Genomic DNA, 21,408 nt, shown 5'->3' on the forward strand with positions numbered 1-21,408 from the left:
GTTTTACTTTTTCCTCTTCCTTGCATGGCCTGACATTTGCTGCTAGGTAGTAAACTGGTACAGTCATAGGGCTCATTTTGTTTGCTTCCCTTCTCTCAAAGATCATAACCCTGTGCTGATGATCCAATATCTGGTACTCAAGTTTTATATATTTTCCCTGAATTTCCACTGGTATAAGGTGGGAGGGTCAAAACAGGGTCCTATTACTCCATCCTGTCTGGAAGAGAAAGTCCCTACCCCAGTGTAATTTTGATTTGCCTTTCTCTTACTACTTGTAATTTGAGCATTTTAAATATGTTTAAAAGTCACTTACATTTCTTTTTCTCCAAACTACTTCCTCTTATCTCTTGCTTATTTTTTTTGGTCCAATGAATTCTTCATCACTATTTTTTAGACAATTTTCATATGTTAGGTATATAAACCTTTGTCATTTAAGTAGCAAAATATTTTCCCATTATTTCTTTGTTTATGATATTTTTGGCAATGCAAAGATTTTTTTTTAGGTTTTTATTTTTATATTGTAAAATTTAGCTATCTTTTCTCTACGCATCTAGATTTTGAGTTATATTAATAGTTAGAAATGTTTTCTCTACTTACAGATTATAGAGGAATTTACTCATGTTTCTTCTAATACTTATGTGTTCATTTAAAAAATATTTAGACCTCTGCATCATTTGGAAGTTTTCTTGGTGCACTGTCAGCAATGAGTCTAATTTAACCTTTTCTACATATATTATAGTTCTCTAATATCCTCAAGTCATTTATTAAAATGTCCATATTTCTTGACGAATTTGTGAGGTTATCTTTATTGAATACTAAATTTCCAACTGCAATTTGGAATTTTTATGCATTTTCTATTTGGTCCCAGTAATTTATTTGTTTATTTATGTAGTTATTTTTATTTATACAGCCTCTTAATATATTTTAATATCTGTTAGAGATTTCTCCTTCCTACTCCTTCTCCTCCTATTCATTGATTTCCCTTTTCAGGGTTTTATGGCTATTCTTGTTTGTTCTTTCACTAAAATTTATAATTAATTTATCTAGCTCCTGAAGAAAACCTGATGATACTTTTATCTAAATTGTGATAAATTTAGAGATTAACCTAGAGAAAATTCACATCCTTGTATTTTTGTTTTAATTTTTGCTTTTACAAATGTCTTATTGCCGAAGTGTTTACACTTTAAAATTATATACTGATGGGTACAATGTGCATTGCGCCAGTGTTGGATACATTGAAGGCCCTGACTTCACCACCATGCAATATATTAATATCAATGTAGCAAAATTGCACTTGTACCCCATAAATATATACAATAAAAAATAAAGGAAAAAAAAGAAAAAAATTATGTATTTATATCTCATGGACTTTTCTGGGGTCTCCTCCCATCCCTAATGGTCTTCTAAAGGTTTAGAAGAAATGTTAAATTCAAATACTAGTGCTCTAGCATTAGCTAGAGGGAAAAATTTCATAAAATGAACTCTTTGGAATGAGTACTCTTCCTTCTTATTTTTAAATAAAAACTGTTAAATAAGAAATATCTATTCAAAAATTACAAAAGTACATTCAGGTATTCAATACCTCTTCCCAGAGGTAAAAAAAATTTTACTTTTTTCTTTTGCATACTTCATATTTGATTACTTGTGCATATATAAAATATTATCTCCTATCCATTCCCTTTAAAAAACTTCCTACCATTTGAAACCATTTCATATCCATACAAACAGAGCTTCCCTAATCTTCTCATTGCTTCCATTATACAGATATTCTATAATTTAGCTACTCCTTCACTGATGAACATTTCCCCAATTGTGTATAATTACAAATATTTTAAAAACAATCATTATTTTTTCTACCAAAACACATATTAAATCCCTAATGTCATTTAGTATACAGTCCAGTTTTAAGTTTCCTCAATTTTCACAAAGATATCTTTGTAGCTTTTTTTTTTTTTTTTTTGCCTTTGTTATATCTAGGAGAAGTTTAAGTTTTAGTTTTTATTTTACTTTACTTCCTCTTTTTATTTTTTTTCAACCCCCCCTACTTCCTCTTTTTATTAAATCCAAGTTTTCTTATATTGTGATTAGAGTATGTTATCTGTACTATTTCCATTTTTGGAAAGTTCTTGTGGTATATGGTCTTATGGGTATGTGAAAAGAAAACATGATGTTTTAGGTTTTAGAGTATGATGTTACTTAGATCTACATTATTATTTATGTACTTTAGGTCTTTTATGTCCTTTCACTTTTGACCTTTTTTCTCCCTTTGTGACTCGTTTATAGCTTTCTCTGTTAGCTTGCTAGGATTCTGGGTGACAATTCCCTTGGATAAATGAACTCATATTGGTGATGCCAAATCTCTGCAGTATCATTTGGTCAGTACTCCCTGTGTGCCAATTAGTTATATATTTCACAATGGCATTTTTATAGCTGTTTGTGCATGAAGTAATGCTATTTCTAACCAGGGGAAGGTGGAATGTGGTTAAGTCTTTGGAAATAGTCATACCTTTGATCTTTAAATAAGTATATTGATGACAAATATAGAAATAGCTTAGGGATGTTGGTGTACAATATTGAAGTCCCAAAGGCCAGTATTGAATAGTGTTTCTGATGACAAGGTTGTTTTGTATAGAAATCAATCAAATATTCCCTTGAACAAGGGAAGAAGCTTTAGTTGAGCTTAATGATCAAGAATTGATACAAATGAGAAGAAAAAGAATACGCAATTAGGAACTAAAATTACTTTTTTTTTAGCCCATTGCTATTTAAGGTTGAGATCCACAAAAGGGAATTAGAATGGTTAGGAGGCAGTCTTGTGAGTGGGAGTAGAATCTGATTTGCTTTAGTTCAGGACTTTATTTCATTTCTTGACATGGAGACAGAGCACCTTTGCTTTCTTCATTCACTAGAGAGTAGTAAGGACTGAGTCTCTCATGGGAAGCTAAAGAATTTTGTGGATCAAGACAATAGCAGTCTGGAAACCCAACCAGGATGCTCTGAGCTGCAGGTACTATATGAATTTGCCTTCCCCTAGCATGTTTATTTAAAAAGCCAGGATGAATTAAGTATGTATTTGAAGCAGCTTAAGAAACTCAGATGTTTGCAAATACTTAAGGACAAAGCTGCCTTCTCCTCTCTCACTTAGATCTGCCTAGGATGTGGAGGGTAGAACATGAGGCATCCAGAAAGGGACTGAAGTGTGTCATACAATTAGAAAGTCATGAGAAAAAAGCAAAGTCTTCTCTATCTACTGGATAAGAGAGAGACCAGGGTATCAATATCAGATCTACCACTTATTATTCTAGCTTGCTACTTCCCTCTCTTGGTCTCAGTTTCCCTAAATGTAAAAAGAAGCCAATAATGCCAACTGTCATGGCTTTTGTAAACAAGATAGTGTATGTAAAGGAGTAATTGTGTTTTTCATGTGGTAGCCACTGCTTTGGTTTTGTTTTCGGTTACCGTTATTTCCCTAGAAAGCTCATCAACCACTGCTCCAGACTGAAAGATAGTCCGTGATAGTGTCTCAGTAATTCTTTATGCTCAGACATTAAGCTGTATATTGACATAAATTAGATCCACCTCTTAAAGTGCAGCATAGTTTCTGATTTCTTTCTTAATACGCTTCTTAATACACTACCACCCTGGCTCATGGTTATCTTTTCTGCTTCAAAAACCTTATGATCATCCATTCTGTCCCTGAAAAAAAAAAAAGAAATCTTATGATCATACTACTTACTTGACATTTTTTATATAGTACTGTTTTTATTATTTACTTTTATGTTTGTGTGCACAAATGTAAAAGCCTTAGAGTAGTGAACATTTTAATGCTTCAATAAGTCCACGGTGTCCAGTGTGCATTGTAGGCATCTAGTTAATGTTTGTTGACTGATAATAAATGGTTATGATAAAGGGCAAAATAAATGATACAGCAAACTTATAATAATAATATGTCAACTGAGTCACAAAAGGAATTAGAGAAAAGAGAAGGGCTGAGTACTGTGAAGAGTACTGAAGAGTACTGTGAAGAGAAGGGCTTCCATGGGATATGGAACCAACTACAAATAGAGGAGGAAAATGTGAACATGGTAGCAGTCCAATGCAGAGAATACCATCATTATGGAGAACTTCATTACATATTGGGCTAGCATTGTATTATAAAATAATAGAAATGTTAGACTTGGGGCCAGACATGGTAGCTCACGCTTATAATCCTAGCACTCTGGGAGGCTGAGGTGGGAGGATTGCTTGAGTGTAGGAGTTCGAGACCAGCCTGAGCAAGAGTAGATTCCATCTCTACTAAAAATGGAAAAATTAGCCAGGCATTCTGGCATTTGCCTGTAGTCCCACCTACTTAGGAGGCTGACGCAGGATGATCGCTTAAGCCTAGGAGTTTGAGGTTGCAGTGAGCTATGATGATGCCAAAGCACTGTAGCTGGGGCAACAGAGTAAGACTATCTCAAAAAGAAATGTTAGACTTGGAAGGATTACTTAGCATCACCTAGCCCATCCTCTTTATTTTACAAATAATGTAACTGAGCTCAAGAAGTGAGTCGAATATGGAAGGGATGGGAGAAAGAAATTAGTCAAGTTCTCATGGACTCAGGGTTAGAATTTAATCACACTCTTCTGATTCCAAGTGCAAGTTCTTTCTACCATTCAATGAAACATGAAATGTTAACATGGCCAATGATCTTCAAATCTCAATCATGTAGAATTGTGTTTGCTACACTGTATTAGCTCTATTCATGTTCAGATTCCCCAGCATACCTCTTTTTTCTGGCCTTATCCTTCTCTACCATATGCTGTCACAGCCCAGGCTTTATGATTGCTCCTGCTCCCTGGGCTCAGCGACAAAAGTGGGATACTTTTAGGGTTTCTACATTATCTTCTCTTCTTCTGAGGACAAGGTGAATATGATTTGATAAAACTTCAATGACATGAGGCAAAATATGAGACAGTATGAACGACGGCGATAGTACTGCATATAGGAGCAATCAGAGGGATAAGAAAAACAGAGGTCATCAAAAATTGCTTGAGGTCTGGGGTACTCTAGGGGCAGGAGTAACAAACCGTGAAGGAAAATCAATGAGTTCGTTTCCATTTCCCCCTTTTTTCCCTCATGTTATTTCAGCACATTCCTAGCCCTCTCATAACTCCTCGTCTGATTCAGCATTTGTTTTTGTCTAATCTTCTTTTACCAAAATCTGTAGAATTTTGGGGAGTCTGGGGAATTAGAAGCAGTGCTTTGTGGCAATGATTTGCTGCCTATTTTCTGCACCTACAGTTAAAGGGGTTATATAGAGGTGTTTTGGCTCTGTAAGGTAAGGTGATGTTATGTGCTTACAGTTTTAAACTTATGCAGTCAGTGACTCCTCACAAAGCTTGATCTTATCTTTACTCTCTTTTCAGGTGATGTTAGAGTCAGCTCTGCTCACAGAGGCAATGGATGGAGCCAACCACTCTGTGGTATCTGAGTTTGTGTTCCTTGGACTCTCCAATTCATGGGGGATCCAGCTTCTTCTTTTCCTCTTTTCCTCTGTGTTCTACATGGCGAGTTTGGTGGGAAACCTCCTCATTGTGTTCTCTGTGACCTCTGACTCTAACTTACATTCCCCCATGTACTTCCTGCTGGCCAATCTCTCCTTTCTTGACCTGGGAGTTTGCTCTATTGCAGCCCCAAAAATGATTTATGACCTTTTTAGAAAACGCAAAGCCATCTCTTTCAGGGGTTGTGTAACTCAGATCTTTTTTATTCATGCTATTGGGGGCACAGAAATGGTGCTGCTCATAGCCATGGCCTTTGACAGATATGTGGCCATATGTAAGCCTCTCCACTACTTGACCATCATGCACCCACAAATGTGCATTTTAATTTTGGCTGCTGCCTGGATCCTTGGCCTCATCCACTCAGTGGCCCAATTGGCTTTTGTCATAGACTTGCCCTTCTGTGGCCCTAATGCATTGGACAGCTTTTACTGTGATCTTCCTCAGCTCATTAAACTTGCCTGCATGGAGACCAACACACTGGAGTTCATGGTCACAGCCAACAGTGGACTCATCTCTGTGGGATCCTTCTTCATATTGATTATTTCTTACATCTTCATTCTGGTCACTGTTTGGAAACACTCTTCATCTGGTTTATCCAAAGCCCTCTCTACTTTGTCAGCTCATGTCACTGTGGTGGTTTTATTCTTTGGGCCATTAATCTTCTTCTACACCTGGCCCTTCCCCTCATCACACTTGGACAAATTCCTTGCTATCTTTGATGCAGTTCTCACTCCTTTTCTGAATCCAGTTATCTATACATTTAGGAACAAAGAAATGAAGGCAGCAATGAAGAAACTTTGCCATCAGCTTGTGAGTCATAGGAAGACATCCTGAATATTCTAAAGGCAAACAAAAATGTAGCTCTACACTCAATGACAATGGAAAAAATAAAGTCATCGAAATTTTAGATTGCTATTAATTTTGTGTACTAGGTTACATTTAGGCATTTACCATGTCATTGTGCATCTCTAGTACCTTAATCAATAAGGATAAAGGGAGCTAACGCTGGAGACTTCTGTGTTTCAGACCCTGTGCTGGATGTTTAATATAAATTATTTAATATTCATGATAACTCTGTGGTGAGTATTTTTACTTCGGTATTATTTTATATATTAAGAAATGCTTTCTGTTTGTTCTCCTTTTAATTACTGTGTAAATGTTTCAAACCAAAGCCGACTGTCACAGTCTACCACTTCCAATAGTCTTAGCTCTCAAAAGGTGCCAGAGAACATGTTCAACAATTCAATGTTGGAAATTAGTGTATTATTCCTTTTCACTGTTATATACGTTCCCCATTTTGAATTGGTTAATGTCCATTTCTCAAAGTACCTACCGAACTGCCATAAAACCTAATTGGTTTGATTTTCTCCTTTCTTCCTTTGGTATTTGCTTGTTTCCTGTATCCTTCAGCTACTTAGAGAATGGTTGGCTGCATAATAGAATTATGGAATTTTAGAACTGGAATTTGAGGATCATGTTCCAACCTATTATTTCATAGATGATAATACTCAGGCACAGAGATGTTGGATGATAGATTTGGGATGAGAATTAGATCATTTTTAGATTGAAAAAATTTAAAAAATATTTAAGCCCACTTTTGTTGATTTGGATTCTAGAGCTTTCCACTAACAAACTATACCTCTGGCCTTGTATTGCTTTCTATTTCTGACCCCAGTGAGCAGAAGAGACACCAGTGAGCTCATTATCATCAGTTTCATATGATTGTTTGTTGTTTCCAAGTTCTTTCTCTATTTGCAGCCCAACTAGAAATTTCTTGAACCAGGTCCTGGTTATTTTATAATTGCACGATTATATCATCACTTGTTCCTGGTCTCTTCAGTTCCTTTTACTTATGTCATTTACTAAAAAGTCCACAATTAAACACTCTTCTCTGTCTAGATTGTTTTTCTACTCTAATGAACAGTCTAAACGGCATTCACTATCACTTTGCTTATTGCTACCAAGATCTGGCAATTATCTTAGGTAAGCTTCAAAAATTTCAGGTATGAATATTATTGCATTTAAAAAATCTGTTTCTATTAGTGGATCATGGTTTCCATGACTGAACAGCTGGGCACTCCAGAACTTTCAGGACCCAAGGGCAATATAAGCCAGAGACAAAGTCTCTCTGATCTATAAATAAAAGTTTGGATTTATAAACTAATAACTATAACAACATTATACTAATGCCTATTTATTCTAAAGATTCTTTTAAAATGTCACATATATACTCATATCCCTGTAGAGTAGTAATTTTTGGTAGATCCTTATAATGAATCCATCTTCTTAAAGCATTGACAGGTTTCAGACTTCTCTTAGGAAGTTATTTTACCCTTTTACATTCACATTTATTTTTATTTTATTTTGGACTTCTTTAAAATTGCTAATTCACTTGTAATATATATTTATTAGGACAAATATAGGCTCAGCCATTAACTCAGCCAGGCGAGAGATGTTTCTTTTTAGCAAAATTAGCCATTGGCCATGGGTTATCTACGTATGTGATTATTCCTTTTCCCTCTTGGTAAGCTTCGTTTATGCTTCTCTTTCTCTTTATGATTTCACAGAGTGCCTCTGTGGATATTAGCCTCACAAACATTATGTGATTCTCTGACTTTCTATTGACAAATGGAAACTTAAACACACAATCATTCCAAATAAAATTCAGGTCAGATTTATCATCATTCTGCTTGCCCTTAACTGTTTCATTTACAAGTCTGATTGAAACTGCCACAGCCATTTCTCATTTATCAATGTTCTCACAGGATATTTAAAGATCATTCACTGGTTTTATCCAACACCCACCACCTCCACCAACACCACCACCACCAGGGACACACAGCTGGCAAGTGGTAGAGCTGAGATGCATATCCAAACAACTTCTGCTGCAACATCCCTTCTTAATTGCCATACTCCACTGCCTCTCAAGATGGTGGGTCCTTCTGTCCTGTACTTCTAAATCTGAACACATTTTTTCTCTATATACTTAATAGCATAAAATAGTAAACATAAAACATATATCAACTCAATAAAATATAATGCTATTTAATATTTGTGTTTTGTCATTTTAATGTATCATTAAAATATCCATCTATTTACTATTCTAAGGTGTTAAGACCCACAGGTAACTTATATACTAAAATAATTTTATAACCTTCTCATATTCAGACACAACCATGCACAAGTGAAGGGCAGTGCATCATCTACTTCTTGGAGATATTTGGTCCATGATAGAGTAATGTTATTTGACGAGAAGAATGAAGCTTCAGCGAACACCTCATGGGGTTGCTTCATTCTCACTGGCCCAGAGAGTTGCATCAGTCCAGGCAGAGGATGAGCCAATTTTAATAAGACAGCTTTAATTTGCAGCTGGAAATGATTGAACAAATGATACACTGCTTCCTAATTCCATACCATTAGGCTCCTGCAAAGTACCCCAACAAGAGCTTAAAGAAAAAAAATTGAACACTAAATTTCAAGAACAGCTCTTTCTGGCTGGGCACGGTGGCTTATGGCTGTAATCCTAGCACTCTGGGAGGCCGAGGCAGGAGGATCACTTCAGGTCAGGAGTCCGAGACCAGCCTGAGCAAGAGTGAGATTCCCTCTCTACAAAAAATAGAAAAAATTAGCCGGGCATGATGGCACACACCTGTAGTCCCAGCTACTCAGGAGGCTGAGGCAGGAGGATCACTTGAGCCCAGGAGTTTGAGGTTGTGGTAAGCTAAGATGATGCCACTGCACTCTAGCTGGAGTGACAGAGGGGGACTCTGTCTCAAAAAAAACAAACTGTAAGTTAGTGCAGCCTCTGTGGAAAAGAATTTGGAGATACCTCAGAGAGCTAAAAATAGAAATACCATTCGATCCAGCAATAGCACTATTAGGCATCTACCCAAAAGAGCACAAAACATTCTACGATAAGAACATCTGCACCCGAATGTTTATGGCAGCACAATTCACTATTGCAAGAATGTGGAAACAACCCAAGTGCCCGTCAATCCATGAGTGGATTATCAAAATTTGGTATATGTTTACAATGGAATATTACTCAATCATAAGAAATGACAGTGATCTAGCACCTCTTACACTTTCCTGGATTAAACTTAAGCCCATTATCCAAAGTGGGGCACCACAAGAGCAGAAGAACGGGATCCATTTGTACTCACCATCAAATTGGTATTAACTAATCAACACATAAATGCACATATCAGAACAACATCTAGTGGATGCTAGGGAAGGGGGAGGGCAGTGGGAGGAGGGGGGAAGAGGGAGGAGGGCAGGGGTATTTGTATACACAAGGAGGGCAATGCGCACTACCCGAAGGATGGACATATTTGAAACACGGACTTCGGTGGGGGGGGAACCAAGGGCAACACACCTAACCTAATCATCTGTACCATGGGAAGGGCGGCGGGAGGAGGGGGGAGGAGGGAGGAGGGGACGGGTATTTGTATACACAAGGAGTGCAATGCGCACTACCCGAAGGATGGACATATTTGAAACACGGACTTTGGTGGGGGGAGGAACCAAGGGCAACACACGTAACCTAAACATATGTACACCCATAATTTGCTGAAATAAAAAATAAAAAATAAAAAAAAAAATTGTCAAAAAACAGCTCTTTCTGGCAAATACAAAACTCTTCCTTCTTAGCTAATATAATTAACCAGTAAGGTTCCCCTTATCTCCCCAGCTACAATGAAGTGCTGTATGCCAGGCACTATCTAATTTCTACATAATCTCATTGAAATCCCACAACTACCGTGCGAAGTGAGTACTATTATGACTTCCCCCCCCATTACAGAGAAGGAATCAGGCATGGGAGGTCAAGAAGTTTGTCCTAGGATACAGAGCTATAAAGTGTTGGAGCTGGGATCTGAATCCAGATCTCTCTGATCCCAGAGCCACTCTCTAAAGCAATGTAGGTTTCTTTTCTCTTCTATTAAATTTAGTTCACTAAAGGAATCTGATTTCTTCTGGATTTTCACTAAAGGTTGTTTTGTGGTGATTTCTTTATCATATCAATAGATGTTAAAGTAGTTGAACAGTTAGTTGAACAGTTAGTAGATAGGAATTTATTTTTACTTCTCTAATTCTGTGCCTTTGTTGACTTTTCAAGGGCTACAGCTGAAAACTGAATATCAAATGGCATTAAAGAAGGCACTTTTATTGATGCTGTTGCAACAACTCAGCCTTGGAATAAATTTTGGTGAATATAATGATGACTGTTTATATTCTAGGCTTTATATGCCAGAGAGCCTGTGATTTCAACAGAGACTCAATTTAGTCCAATTACATGGTAAATAGTAAAGATAAAAAAGTAGATGGAGACAAGGTAATAGCCAAGCTTTCTCTTATTTGTCTTGGGAATCGTGTCCTACATATGGATAGATTCAAAATGGATAGTCATGGAGTCTCTAGTTGATTGAAAAACATGGCTGCCATATTTTGTACCTTCTTCTGCCAAGAGGCGGAATCTATTTCTCCAACCTTAAACATGGCCTGGTCTTGTGTACATTGCTTTGTCCAATGGAATGAGGCAAAGTGATGTCATATGAGTTCCAGAACTCAGGTATAGCTTGCTTGCAGCTCCTGCCTTTGCACACTTGTAGCTCTCCCTACCACCATGTAAGGAAGCTTGGGCAAAACTACTGAATAATAAAAGACCCCTTGGAGAGAGAGGCCCAGCCTATAGCCAGCACTAAGGCTCTAGACACATGAGTGAGGCCATCTTAGATCCTGTAACCCTGGTCAAGCTACCAGATGACTGACACCTCATGAGAAAGCCCAGAGGAGATCAGCAGAATGGCCTAGCTGAGCTTAGCCTGAATTACAGACTCATGAGCAAGTAAAATGCTATTGATTTAAACTACTTTGTTATGCAGCACTAGGTAATTGATACATGGTACTCTGTATAATTGTAGTTTATCAATGGCCCTTTCACTGACTCTCTCTCTGCGCACTTTTGATGTAAAACTATAAAATATAACCGGAGGTTTTCTGTTCTGTTTTTTTTTTTTTAGAAAAAAATATCTTGCCCTATGAGAGGTTAAACCATTAATGGTTTGTCTTATCCCAGATCCACTAGCATTTTAAGTCCATCCCCATGTGCTGCTCTTATAATACCCTACTCATCTCTCCTCACCAGCACACAATAAAGAACAAACTAAATGTTGACTGGGAAACTGTACATCTTATTACCTCTAATTTAGTTATCCTTTCTAATGGTACACTCTAGATGCCACATCGGAGGCTTCTTTTTTTCCCATTTTCTCCCCTCCTATGGAGATGATAAACTTTATTTCGCTTCTTTGAAGGTATATTCATTCTTATGGAGTCCCTTCACTCACAGAAAAAAACAAGCAGATAAATGGATTTTTAAAATCTGTAGTTATTACACACACAAAAATCCCTAGTCTCCCTTCTTCTTTCCCCTCAAGTGACCCATTACCAGCTTTTCCCTTTAATTGCTGTGGCCAAATTTCTGTGGTCTTAGGAAACAATTCTCTTGGCCAAATGTACTCAAGATGGCAATCTCACTTTTCAGTGCTGCTAATTAGCCACCTTTCCCCCAGGGAGGTATTATATATGGCTTTTTGTGCCAAGTGATAATAACATCAACGAGCTCTGCATTTGTGATCCTCTAACTCCATGATAATTTCAACATCGGTGCAGGTAGGTTAAATGGATAGAAACTGTCTCTGATGGAGATCAGAACTTCAAGTGGAAACACATAGAGCAGTGAGAGGGAGAAATTAATCAACCAGAAAAAACGAATCAGCTCTGCTATTTAACATGGAAACTGCAGCAAAATGACTAACAACCAAAATATAGAAGGCAGCAGAATGAGTACAGTCAAGTCATGATTTTATGTATAGTACAGGAAAGGTTATTCCAGTGACATTTGCACAGACGTCTTGCATGTGTGTCTCCAGGCAAAGAATAAAGAAGGACTGGAAGATTGGAGTCCAGTGAAAATAAAATGTGGAGCATTTTGGACAATGCTAAAGAAACTAGCTTTGATATATAATGGTTTCCTGGGCCACAGACAGAACACGAAGATTGGACCATCACAGCTAAAGAAACAAGGTATAATGGAAATAACTTGGACTGATGAAGCCAAAGGTCAAAATATTAATTCAGGATTTGCCACCACTTTGTTCTGTAGCTTCAGCAGAGTCATTTGTCTTCCCTGTACCCTGGTTTCATTAACTCTAAGATAAAAGCGTTTTACATTCACTAGTAAAGTTTCATTCAGGTCGTAACAATAGACTTTTACAAGGCTGGCTGCATTGATAGCAGTAAGAAAAATCATTTTGAGAGCGTGCAGTTCCAGTGCCCATTCCGTCTATCTTTCTCCTATTATCAGTGGTGTCTTGAGCTCTTTCTACCCACCTGAGGAAGAACAAACTAGTGGAGAAAATTCCATGATAATCAGATTGAAATGTTTTCCTGCATATTTTAGTATTATCCAGCAACTTTAAACTCAACCTAGTAACTGGAGACTAAAGGTTAGAAAGTAGAGGATAACAGCCGGGCACAGTGGCCTATGCCTGCTGTCCCAGAATCTTGAGAGGTAAAGTGGGAGGATCCCTTGAGCCCAGGAGTTTGAGGCCAGCCCAGACAATGTAGCAAGACCCCATCTCTAGAAAAAAAAATGTAGAAGATAACAAATCTGAGTGATTACAAACACGGATCTACTTTTCGAAAAACTCTAGAATTATCCGCCTTTCTCGACTTGGTGGTAAGCTCATATGACTTATAATTCATTTCCTGTTTATGTTGGCCAGCACAAGGATGAGCAGACTTGGGCAGGAGAGAGCCAGCTAGTCAGTAGATGATCTCTGAGGCATCTCTCTCTCTTTTTACATTCTATGCTGAACAGTGGGAATGTGGGCAGAGGTCAGTTCTCTGTATTAGACACATCACGGGATTCAGAACACTACAAAGGCACACTGGGATTTAGTTGCTTATCATCACAGATAACCTATTTTCCTTTGGAGTAGTGAGTTAAGTGCACAGTTTCCCTCTGTCTTCCCTGAAAGGATCAGATTTAAAGTACTATTCTGCCCTTGTTAAAAAGTGAAGTTGTTTCATGGGGACTGATACAAAGTGTGGTACCCAGAGACCTTAAGTTTTAAGTGTAGATAGAACACAAAAGTCTGGCTAGAAATCAGTAGCACCAACAGTGAGTGTACAAGCCTGTTTTCCAAATTTTTACCAACATTAGGAATTATCTAACTTTTTAATCTTTGCTAACATGACACATAAAAGATATTTTTAAAAATAAAACAAGGTCTTGTGTAAAAATTAAAAAGAGTTTAAGATTGAGTAGGAACCGGAAGCATTGACAGAGTAACTGTCAGCTTCTAGGGGAGCAATTTAGAATTCAATCATTTGCTTGGATAAATCGATAAGTGGGAAGGTTGTGATGATAGTCACTGTGAAAGGAAACTAAGTGATTCCAAGTTAAGTTGTTCTTTATAAATGTATCATTTATCCTGTTATGAGAAAGTTTTAAAAAGATATTTTAAAGACATATGAAAGAGACATCATTTACAATGACAGGAAATCCAATAGTGTTTTTTGTTCAACCACTATTAGAACACTATTATTACAAGTGTTTTTGGTTTGGTTACCGCAATATAAAAAAAAATTTATCTTCAGTTGGTGTACGTAAGAGTAAGGGTATCAAAGAAGACTTAATGGAGGAAGGAATTTTGTAGGTTGGGTGTTGAATACGAAAAATTAGAGAGAGGTAAAAGCATTGCATGTCAAGTGAAGAATGTGGAAGAAGACATGAGCTAAAATATTTGATAGTGTGTGTGAGGGAAGAGTAGATACCATTTGGGAGCATGTCCAGTGAAGAGGACGTAGTTTAGCTTAGAGTGTGAGGCGTAGGGATGAGTGGAGTAAGAAAGTTAGTGAATATTTGGGGAGTACCTATGATCTTTGTCTTAACTTGGGAGATAGACTATGATTGTATCTTTAGATGCTCTGAAGATATAAATTGTGTAGTTTTCCAAATTCACATACATTAACCTTATTGTAAAAGTGAAATTGATATGTGCTCACTGCAAAAATTTAAGACAGTAAGAGCACAAAGTGAAAAGTAAAAGTTCTCTTTTCCTTAATTACTTTCTCAACCCCACCCCTTAGAGATAATTATTAACAGGTTTTTGTGTATCAACCTAGACATTTTCTATCTACTTATTATTTTATTTGTTTAATTTTATTTTTAAACCCAGATGGGATAATGTAGCGCAGGAAACTTCCAACCTTTCTCCTATTTGTCGTCTCTCTTTTTAAAAATTATATGTGTATATGTATTTTTAGAGATGTGGTCTCACTATGTTGCCCAGGCTGGTCTTGAACTCCTGGTCTCAAGTGATCCTCCGGCCTCAGCCTCCCAATGTACTGGGTTTACAGGCGTGAGGCACCATGCCTGGTTTCCGCTATCTATTCTAGGTACATTTAGGTCTACCTCAGTGTTATAAATGGTTGCATAGTATTCCACAGAAATGATCCCATGTAAGTTATTTAGCTAGTCTCCTATTTGAATCTAATATAAATTAATTAAGTTTTCTCCTAGTCTACACATTGAAGTTATCGTGTGCTCTTAATAACATTTATCAAAAATAACAAAGAAATACTATTTCTTTGTCCACTTTGTTCACATGCACACATACATATATTCAGGGATTTTTTCCCCCAAAAGTAGAAGAGCTGAGTCAAAGTGTACAAGCATGTAAAAATTTAGAAGGTATTTCCAAATTGGCAAATGTTTTATCAGTTTGCTTTCCCACTACCAGTTATGATTGTCTGTTTCCCCATTTTCTGCCAAACTCTGAATTTTGTAAAAAGTTTAAATATCTGCAAAACTGGTAAGAAAAACTAGCATTTTGCTATTTTAGTATGTATTTAATTATGAATGGGGTTAAATATCTCATTTAAAAGTAGACAGGGACTTTAACAGGCAGTTAAAGTAGATAGGGCCATGTCTAAATCCTCTATCTTTTTACTTGTTCTCCTTTACTTAAGATTTACAACTCATCACTCTCATTCTGGTTGCCTCTTTTACTTGTGGTCTCATGTTCTTTCCTTCCTTGGGGAAGAATCTCCTTAGTCAGAATCTCCTTCGTGGTACCCACAATTGTGTCACTTTTTCCAGCCCTCATGGTGACTGTTGTGAGCTGGCATCCTCTACTTCTATATTTCTTGTCTTTTTCTAAATAACTTGTCTTCTCAATTTACAGATATGAGAAATATATATCCCCATGCCCTAAACATGCATGTTACGTATTTCGAAAGAACTTGCCAATATGATCATACGTATGGTATTAGTATATTGAGAAATGTTCAAGTTATGTTACTTAAGTATTTAATATATTTAATTTGTAAAAAGTCTTTAGCTTATAGTCATACATAAGTAACACTTAAAAATACAACAGAAGTATCCATCCAAATAAATAAAAGCATTATTCTGTGCAATATATTTTTTGGCAATAAAATATATAATAGAGGAATGTGAATTGATTTGTGACTGGAATAGTCTCCAAAGGCATAAATTAGCCTTTGTCTAGTTTTCTGAAAACTTTCAAATTTCCCACTAATTGCCAAGGTCAGTGCTATTTGTCCTAAATCAGAGTTTCTCCTTCCTCTCCTCTTTCAGGTGACATGAGAATTGTCACTGCTGACAGAGGCAATGGATGAAGCCAACCACTCCGTGGTGTCCGAGTTTGTGTTCCTGGGGCTCTCTACTTCATGGGAGATCCAGCTCCTCCTCTTCCTCTTTTCCTCTGTGTTCTATGTGGCAAGCCTGATGGGAAACCTCCTCATTGTGCTAACTGTGACCTCTGACCCCTGTTTACAGTCCCCTATGTACTTCCTGCTGGCCAACCTTTCCATTATTGATTTGATATTTTGCTCCTCCACAGCTCCCAAGATGATTTATGACCTCTTCAGAAAGCACAAAACTATCTCTTTTGGGGGCTGTGTAGTTCAAATCTTTTTTATTCACGCAGTTGGGGGCACTGAGATAGTGCTGCTCATAGCCATGGCGTTTGACAGATATGTTGCCATATGTAAGCCTCTCCACTACCTGACTATCATGAGTCCGCGAAGATGTATTTTGTTTTTAGTCACTTCCTGGATTATTGGCCTTATGCACTCAGTGACCCAGTTGGCTTTTATTGTAGACTTGCCTTTCTGTGGTCCTAATGAATTAGACAGCTTTTTTTGTGATCTTCCTCGATTTATCAAACTCGCTTGCATAGAGACCTACACATTGGGATTCATGGTTACTGCCAATAGTGGATTTATTTCTGTGGCCTCCTTTTTAATCCTGATCATCTCTTACATCTTCATTTTGGTGACTGTACAGAAAAATTCTTCAGGGGGCATATTCAAGGCCCTCTCTACTCTGTCAGCTCATGTCACTGTGGTGGTTTTGTTCTTTGGGCCATTAATTTTTTTCTACATGTGGCCATTTCCTACATCACATCTGGATAAATTCCTTGCCATCTTTGATGTAGTTATCACTCCTTTTCTAAATCCAGTCATCTACACTTTTAGGAATAAAGAGATGAAGGTGGCAATGAGAAGATTATGTACTCGGTTTGTGAATTACAGTAAAATCTCTTAAATATATTAAGAATATATAAAAAGGCAAAGGACACTAGAATTTCAGATGGATACCTGCTAAATAAGCTATGTTAAATTTAACCAGAATGTCACTATCTACTAAAATGTGTTGTGCCCTGTCTTTTTCTTTTCCTCCCCAAATAGAATTGTGATGACAGTCTCTTGACTATTTATATAAGAGATAGAAACACTAAAGATTATAGGTTGTGGCTACTTTATCTCACCAGTGGTCTTAGCTCTGCATCGTGCCAAATAGAATTACTATAAAATTAAACAATTCATTTTGAAAGTCAGTATGTGGCTTATTGTTCATTTTCTATTTTTCCCATTTTAAGTAGACTATCTTAAAGTTAAATATTAATTTTTACTTTATCTTATTTGTCTTACTATATTTGTTTTCTGTTATTTCAGCTCATTATCTTTTAGCTATTTATTTGCTAATCTGGTCCTTTAGAAGTCAAGTAAGGAGACAGAAATCACGTTTGGTTTTTTTTTTGAAAAAAGGAAGTTTGATATAAAGAATTATTAACCAAGTATGAAGTTGTGTTAAACAAACTTTATGGGAGGCCATTGTTTCGGACCAGCCTCCTTCACTAGGCCCCAGCAGACCCGATCAAACCAGAATGGAGTCACTAGTGCTAAGTGCCGCATATTTTGTAACAGGCCAGTTTTCAAACAGAACAAAACAAAACCCCCAGGATATTCCAGTGAACCTGAGTGAGCATAATAAGATCCCTCTGTTTAAGCCTATAAGGGAAGTACTTTTGAAAAATCAAACCCCTTTTCGTTCTCTGTTTCCGCTTTGTTCAGCCCCTTTCTCCCTAAAAAACCAAACTCCTCTGCTCAGCTCGTTGGTGCACTCACTCTATTTTAGAGAATGAGGTGTTGCCCAACTCTAGAATCACCAATAAAAGCCAATTAGATATTTAACTAAAGTTGTTGTAATTTTGTCTTTCAACACTTCACTAGTTATTTGAAAAAGAATGAACTTTAAGATTACAGATGTACCATTTGTAGGATGGCGATGAGGAAATAAAGGAAAGCGGTTAATTACTAAAACTCAAAAAAAAAAAAAAAACCCAAACTATTAAAAGCTTCGAGGAAGGACCTGTGGAGAGGAAACTCGAATACCTGAGGAGGGCACGCTGGCCCGCACAAGTGTCTCTGAGCTGAGGGGGGCGTGTGGGTCGCCACCGCTGAGGAAGAGGCGCCGCCGCCCGTGCGGGCGTTCCTGCGGAGAGTGTGCGGGCCGAGCGACTCTAGCGTTGGGAAAACTGCAACTGGATTCCGCTGCTGCTTTGGAAAGGAACCAAGGCTGCTGAGGTGAGGAGTGTGGTACTAGGCGATGGTCACAGGCACAGCAAACAGAGGGGGAGCACACAGACCTCCAACAGGGAGGAACGGGCCCTTCTTCCACCCCCAGCCTTGCGGTCTCCCTCTAGTGCCCTCTAGTGGCGAGTCTAAACGGGGGCGCTGGCAAAAAAAAAAAAAGAGGAAGTTGGCAGAACCCTGCTCCTGCATCACACGGAGTGTAGTAGACAGGTACCTTGGAACTGAAAGATGATACAGTTACTTAGTAGGATCACAAAGTTCAATTCAAATTATAAATCTTCTCAGAGTTTCCTCATTTTAGACAGTCTCACCTACTGGAAAATAATTAGCCCAAGATGATAAAAATGATCTATACAAGATCCAAATCGATAATCTAGGTCAACAGACCCCTGGTCTTTTCCTGTCTTCTGACATTTTAGATCATGTTTCCTCAGTTGATAACTCTGGTGTTCCCAGTGGACCATTAATTTTTCACTGACGTGCACTGTATATTATTCACCTGGTATCTTGAGTAGCTGTCAAACAGCAGAGTTTCAACAAATGTTCAAACATGATTTTAACTTGATTAATATATTTAGTAATATTTCACATTTCTTTTTCTGATCCTATTGATTTTTAAAAAAATAAAGATTTTATTCTGAAATAATTTTAGATTTACAGAAAAGTTGCAGAGCTAGCACAGAGAGTTCCCATATACCCGTTACCCAGTTTCAGTTTCCCCTAATGTTATCATCTTACATTTCCATGGCACATGTTCCAAAACTGAGAAATCAACACTGGTACATTACTATTAACTAAATTCTAGTCTTTATTCAAATTTCACCGTTTTTTCTATTAATGTCCTTTTAATGTTTCAGAATCCAGTCCTGGGTATCACATTACTTTTAGTTATCATGTCCCCTTAATCTCCTCTGGTTTGTGACGGTTTCTCATTTTCTCTTGTTTTTCATGGCTGTGACACTTTAAGGAGTATTGGTCAGGGGTTTCATAGAACATCCCTCAATTTGTGTTTGTCTGAAGTTTTTCCTTATATTAATAGTTAGACATGGATTCAGGATTTTTGTAAAGAATACTCAAAAGATAGAGAGATCTTCTTATCACGTGATATCAGGGGGTACATAATATCCATACATCACCAGGGATGTTAAACTTGCTCAGCTGGTAATAAACCAACTTTATTATTTTATCTTAATATTGCTATTACTTTATCTTAATAAAAGAGAAGAGAAGTGACTTCTCAAAGAATGCCATCTGCATTCTTTCTTCCTATGAAAGTAGTTAATACCTTCCCCCAAGTTATTTATGGGATTGATGATGGTTTATTATCATTTCTGCATATATTACTTAGATAATTCTTGGGGTATAAGCAAAGAATTATTACAACTCCATCCCACCTTGGTTGCGTTGTAAAGGTAGGTTGCGTACATGACTACTCCTGGTCCTCTTCTCTCGCTGCTTCTTTGATTCAGTTACTTTTTGCTTCTATCCAGATGGAACTCTTGGCCTCTCTCTTTTTGAATTTCCTAGTTTTATGCCATTAGAATTGATGTTTGTATTTTGGAACTCTGTCAACTGACTCTTAGTTTTCCCCAGAGAACTCTGGTTCTCACCAGAGTATCTTTGGCACTTTAATCACCTTAACCAGTTCCTGATGCCCCTATGTTTCACCCAGGCCCTCTGGCCTAATTCTATTTGAGTGGGCATTTGACTATTTTGTCATGAATCTTTGACATGTAACTGTTACCACAGCAACATGGATGAATTAATGACTGTTTTCCACACCCTCACCCTGGGGTTTAAGAGAATGGAGAGGAAAAATGTCTTTTTTCTCCCCAATATTATTTTTAGGTCTGTAATCTACTCACTAATTTAGATTAGTTATTTAATTTATTTGTATTGTTTTTCTATACCATAAAACAGTGATTAATAAACAATGATCATTAGTTCAAAGGGTCAATGCTTCTTAATGCTTTGAAAGATATGATCATCGTCATTGCTGATCTTCAGGGAGACATGTAGGAGGGTGTTCATGGCAGTGTTGCTTTTAGTACAGGGCAGGTATGATATTCAAAACATGAAACAACTGCACATATAGGCACTGACCTATCAGAACAGATGCTGGCCATAGAATTGGAGCAGGGTCCTGGAGATTCCTGCTGTTCTACACATTAACTTTTAGTAGCTAATTCATAAATTCTGGGAAAAGAACTTGGGGGCAGGTAGAACCTCAAGGGACTTGTGACAGTGGCCATATTCTAAACAGTATGCAAATATTTTAGAATTTTAACAACCACTGTCATTACACTCCTGTGTTCTAGAATATTAACATTATTGGGATGTAGAGGTTGAAGAAGTTGGAGGCAAGGAACAATTGTGTAATCCAATGCAGGGGCCCTGAAAAACTTGGAGGTAATCTGGGTAATCAGACAGGCAGAACATGGTGCGTACCCACCACAGAGTGCAAGACGGTATTTAGACATATACGTAGCAACATGAACTAAGTGGGAAAAAAAGAATTAGAATGAGATGTAAAACATTATTTTGTATATATATGCACACAAAACAATAAAACATGTTTCACAATAACACACACAACAGCAGGACATACTTTAAAAACACAAGAATGACTGTCTTTGAGGGAAAGGGGTTGGAAATGGGGAATGGAAATTAAAGGGAATAAACAAGTAAAATAAGAGAGGATCCCTTTGTTAAACCAATGCTCATAGTGCATCGTTGACAGAGAATATGATTACCTCAATCCTCTACACCTGAGGTTAAAAAAAACAGAGAAAAACAAGTCCTGTTACTTCCTCTTAATATTTTGAAGTCAACCTTTATTCTTTTTTTTTTTTTTTTACCTTGGAACTGAAAGATGATACAGTTACTTAG

General features: G+C 37.3%; 2 protein-coding genes across 2 annotated transcripts; both read left to right on the forward strand.

The window, feature by feature from the left end:
- The first annotated feature begins 5,442 nt into the window (after nucleotides 1–5,442).
- On the forward strand, nucleotides 5,443–6,381 carry LOC105814338 (olfactory receptor 4F15-like). The gene has a single exon (XM_012649267.1). The coding sequence runs from the start codon at nucleotides 5,443–5,445 to the stop codon at nucleotides 6,379–6,381; it is 939 nt and encodes a 312-aa protein (XP_012504721.1).
- Nucleotides 6,382–16,234: 9,853 nt separating this feature from the next.
- Nucleotides 16,235–17,210, forward strand: LOC105814325 (olfactory receptor 4F6). The gene has a single exon (XM_012649254.1). The coding sequence runs from the start codon at nucleotides 16,250–16,252 to the stop codon at nucleotides 17,186–17,188; it is 939 nt and encodes a 312-aa protein (XP_012504708.1). The 5' UTR covers nucleotides 16,235–16,249; the 3' UTR covers nucleotides 17,189–17,210.
- Nucleotides 17,211–21,408: the final 4,198 nt, after the last annotated feature.

This window comes from Propithecus coquereli, unplaced genomic scaffold (assembly GCF_000956105.1).
Source record: "Propithecus coquereli isolate 6110/MARCELLA unplaced genomic scaffold, Pcoq_1.0 Scaffold3, whole genome shotgun sequence".
NCBI classification, from domain to species: domain Eukaryota; kingdom Metazoa; phylum Chordata; class Mammalia; order Primates; family Indriidae; genus Propithecus; species Propithecus coquereli.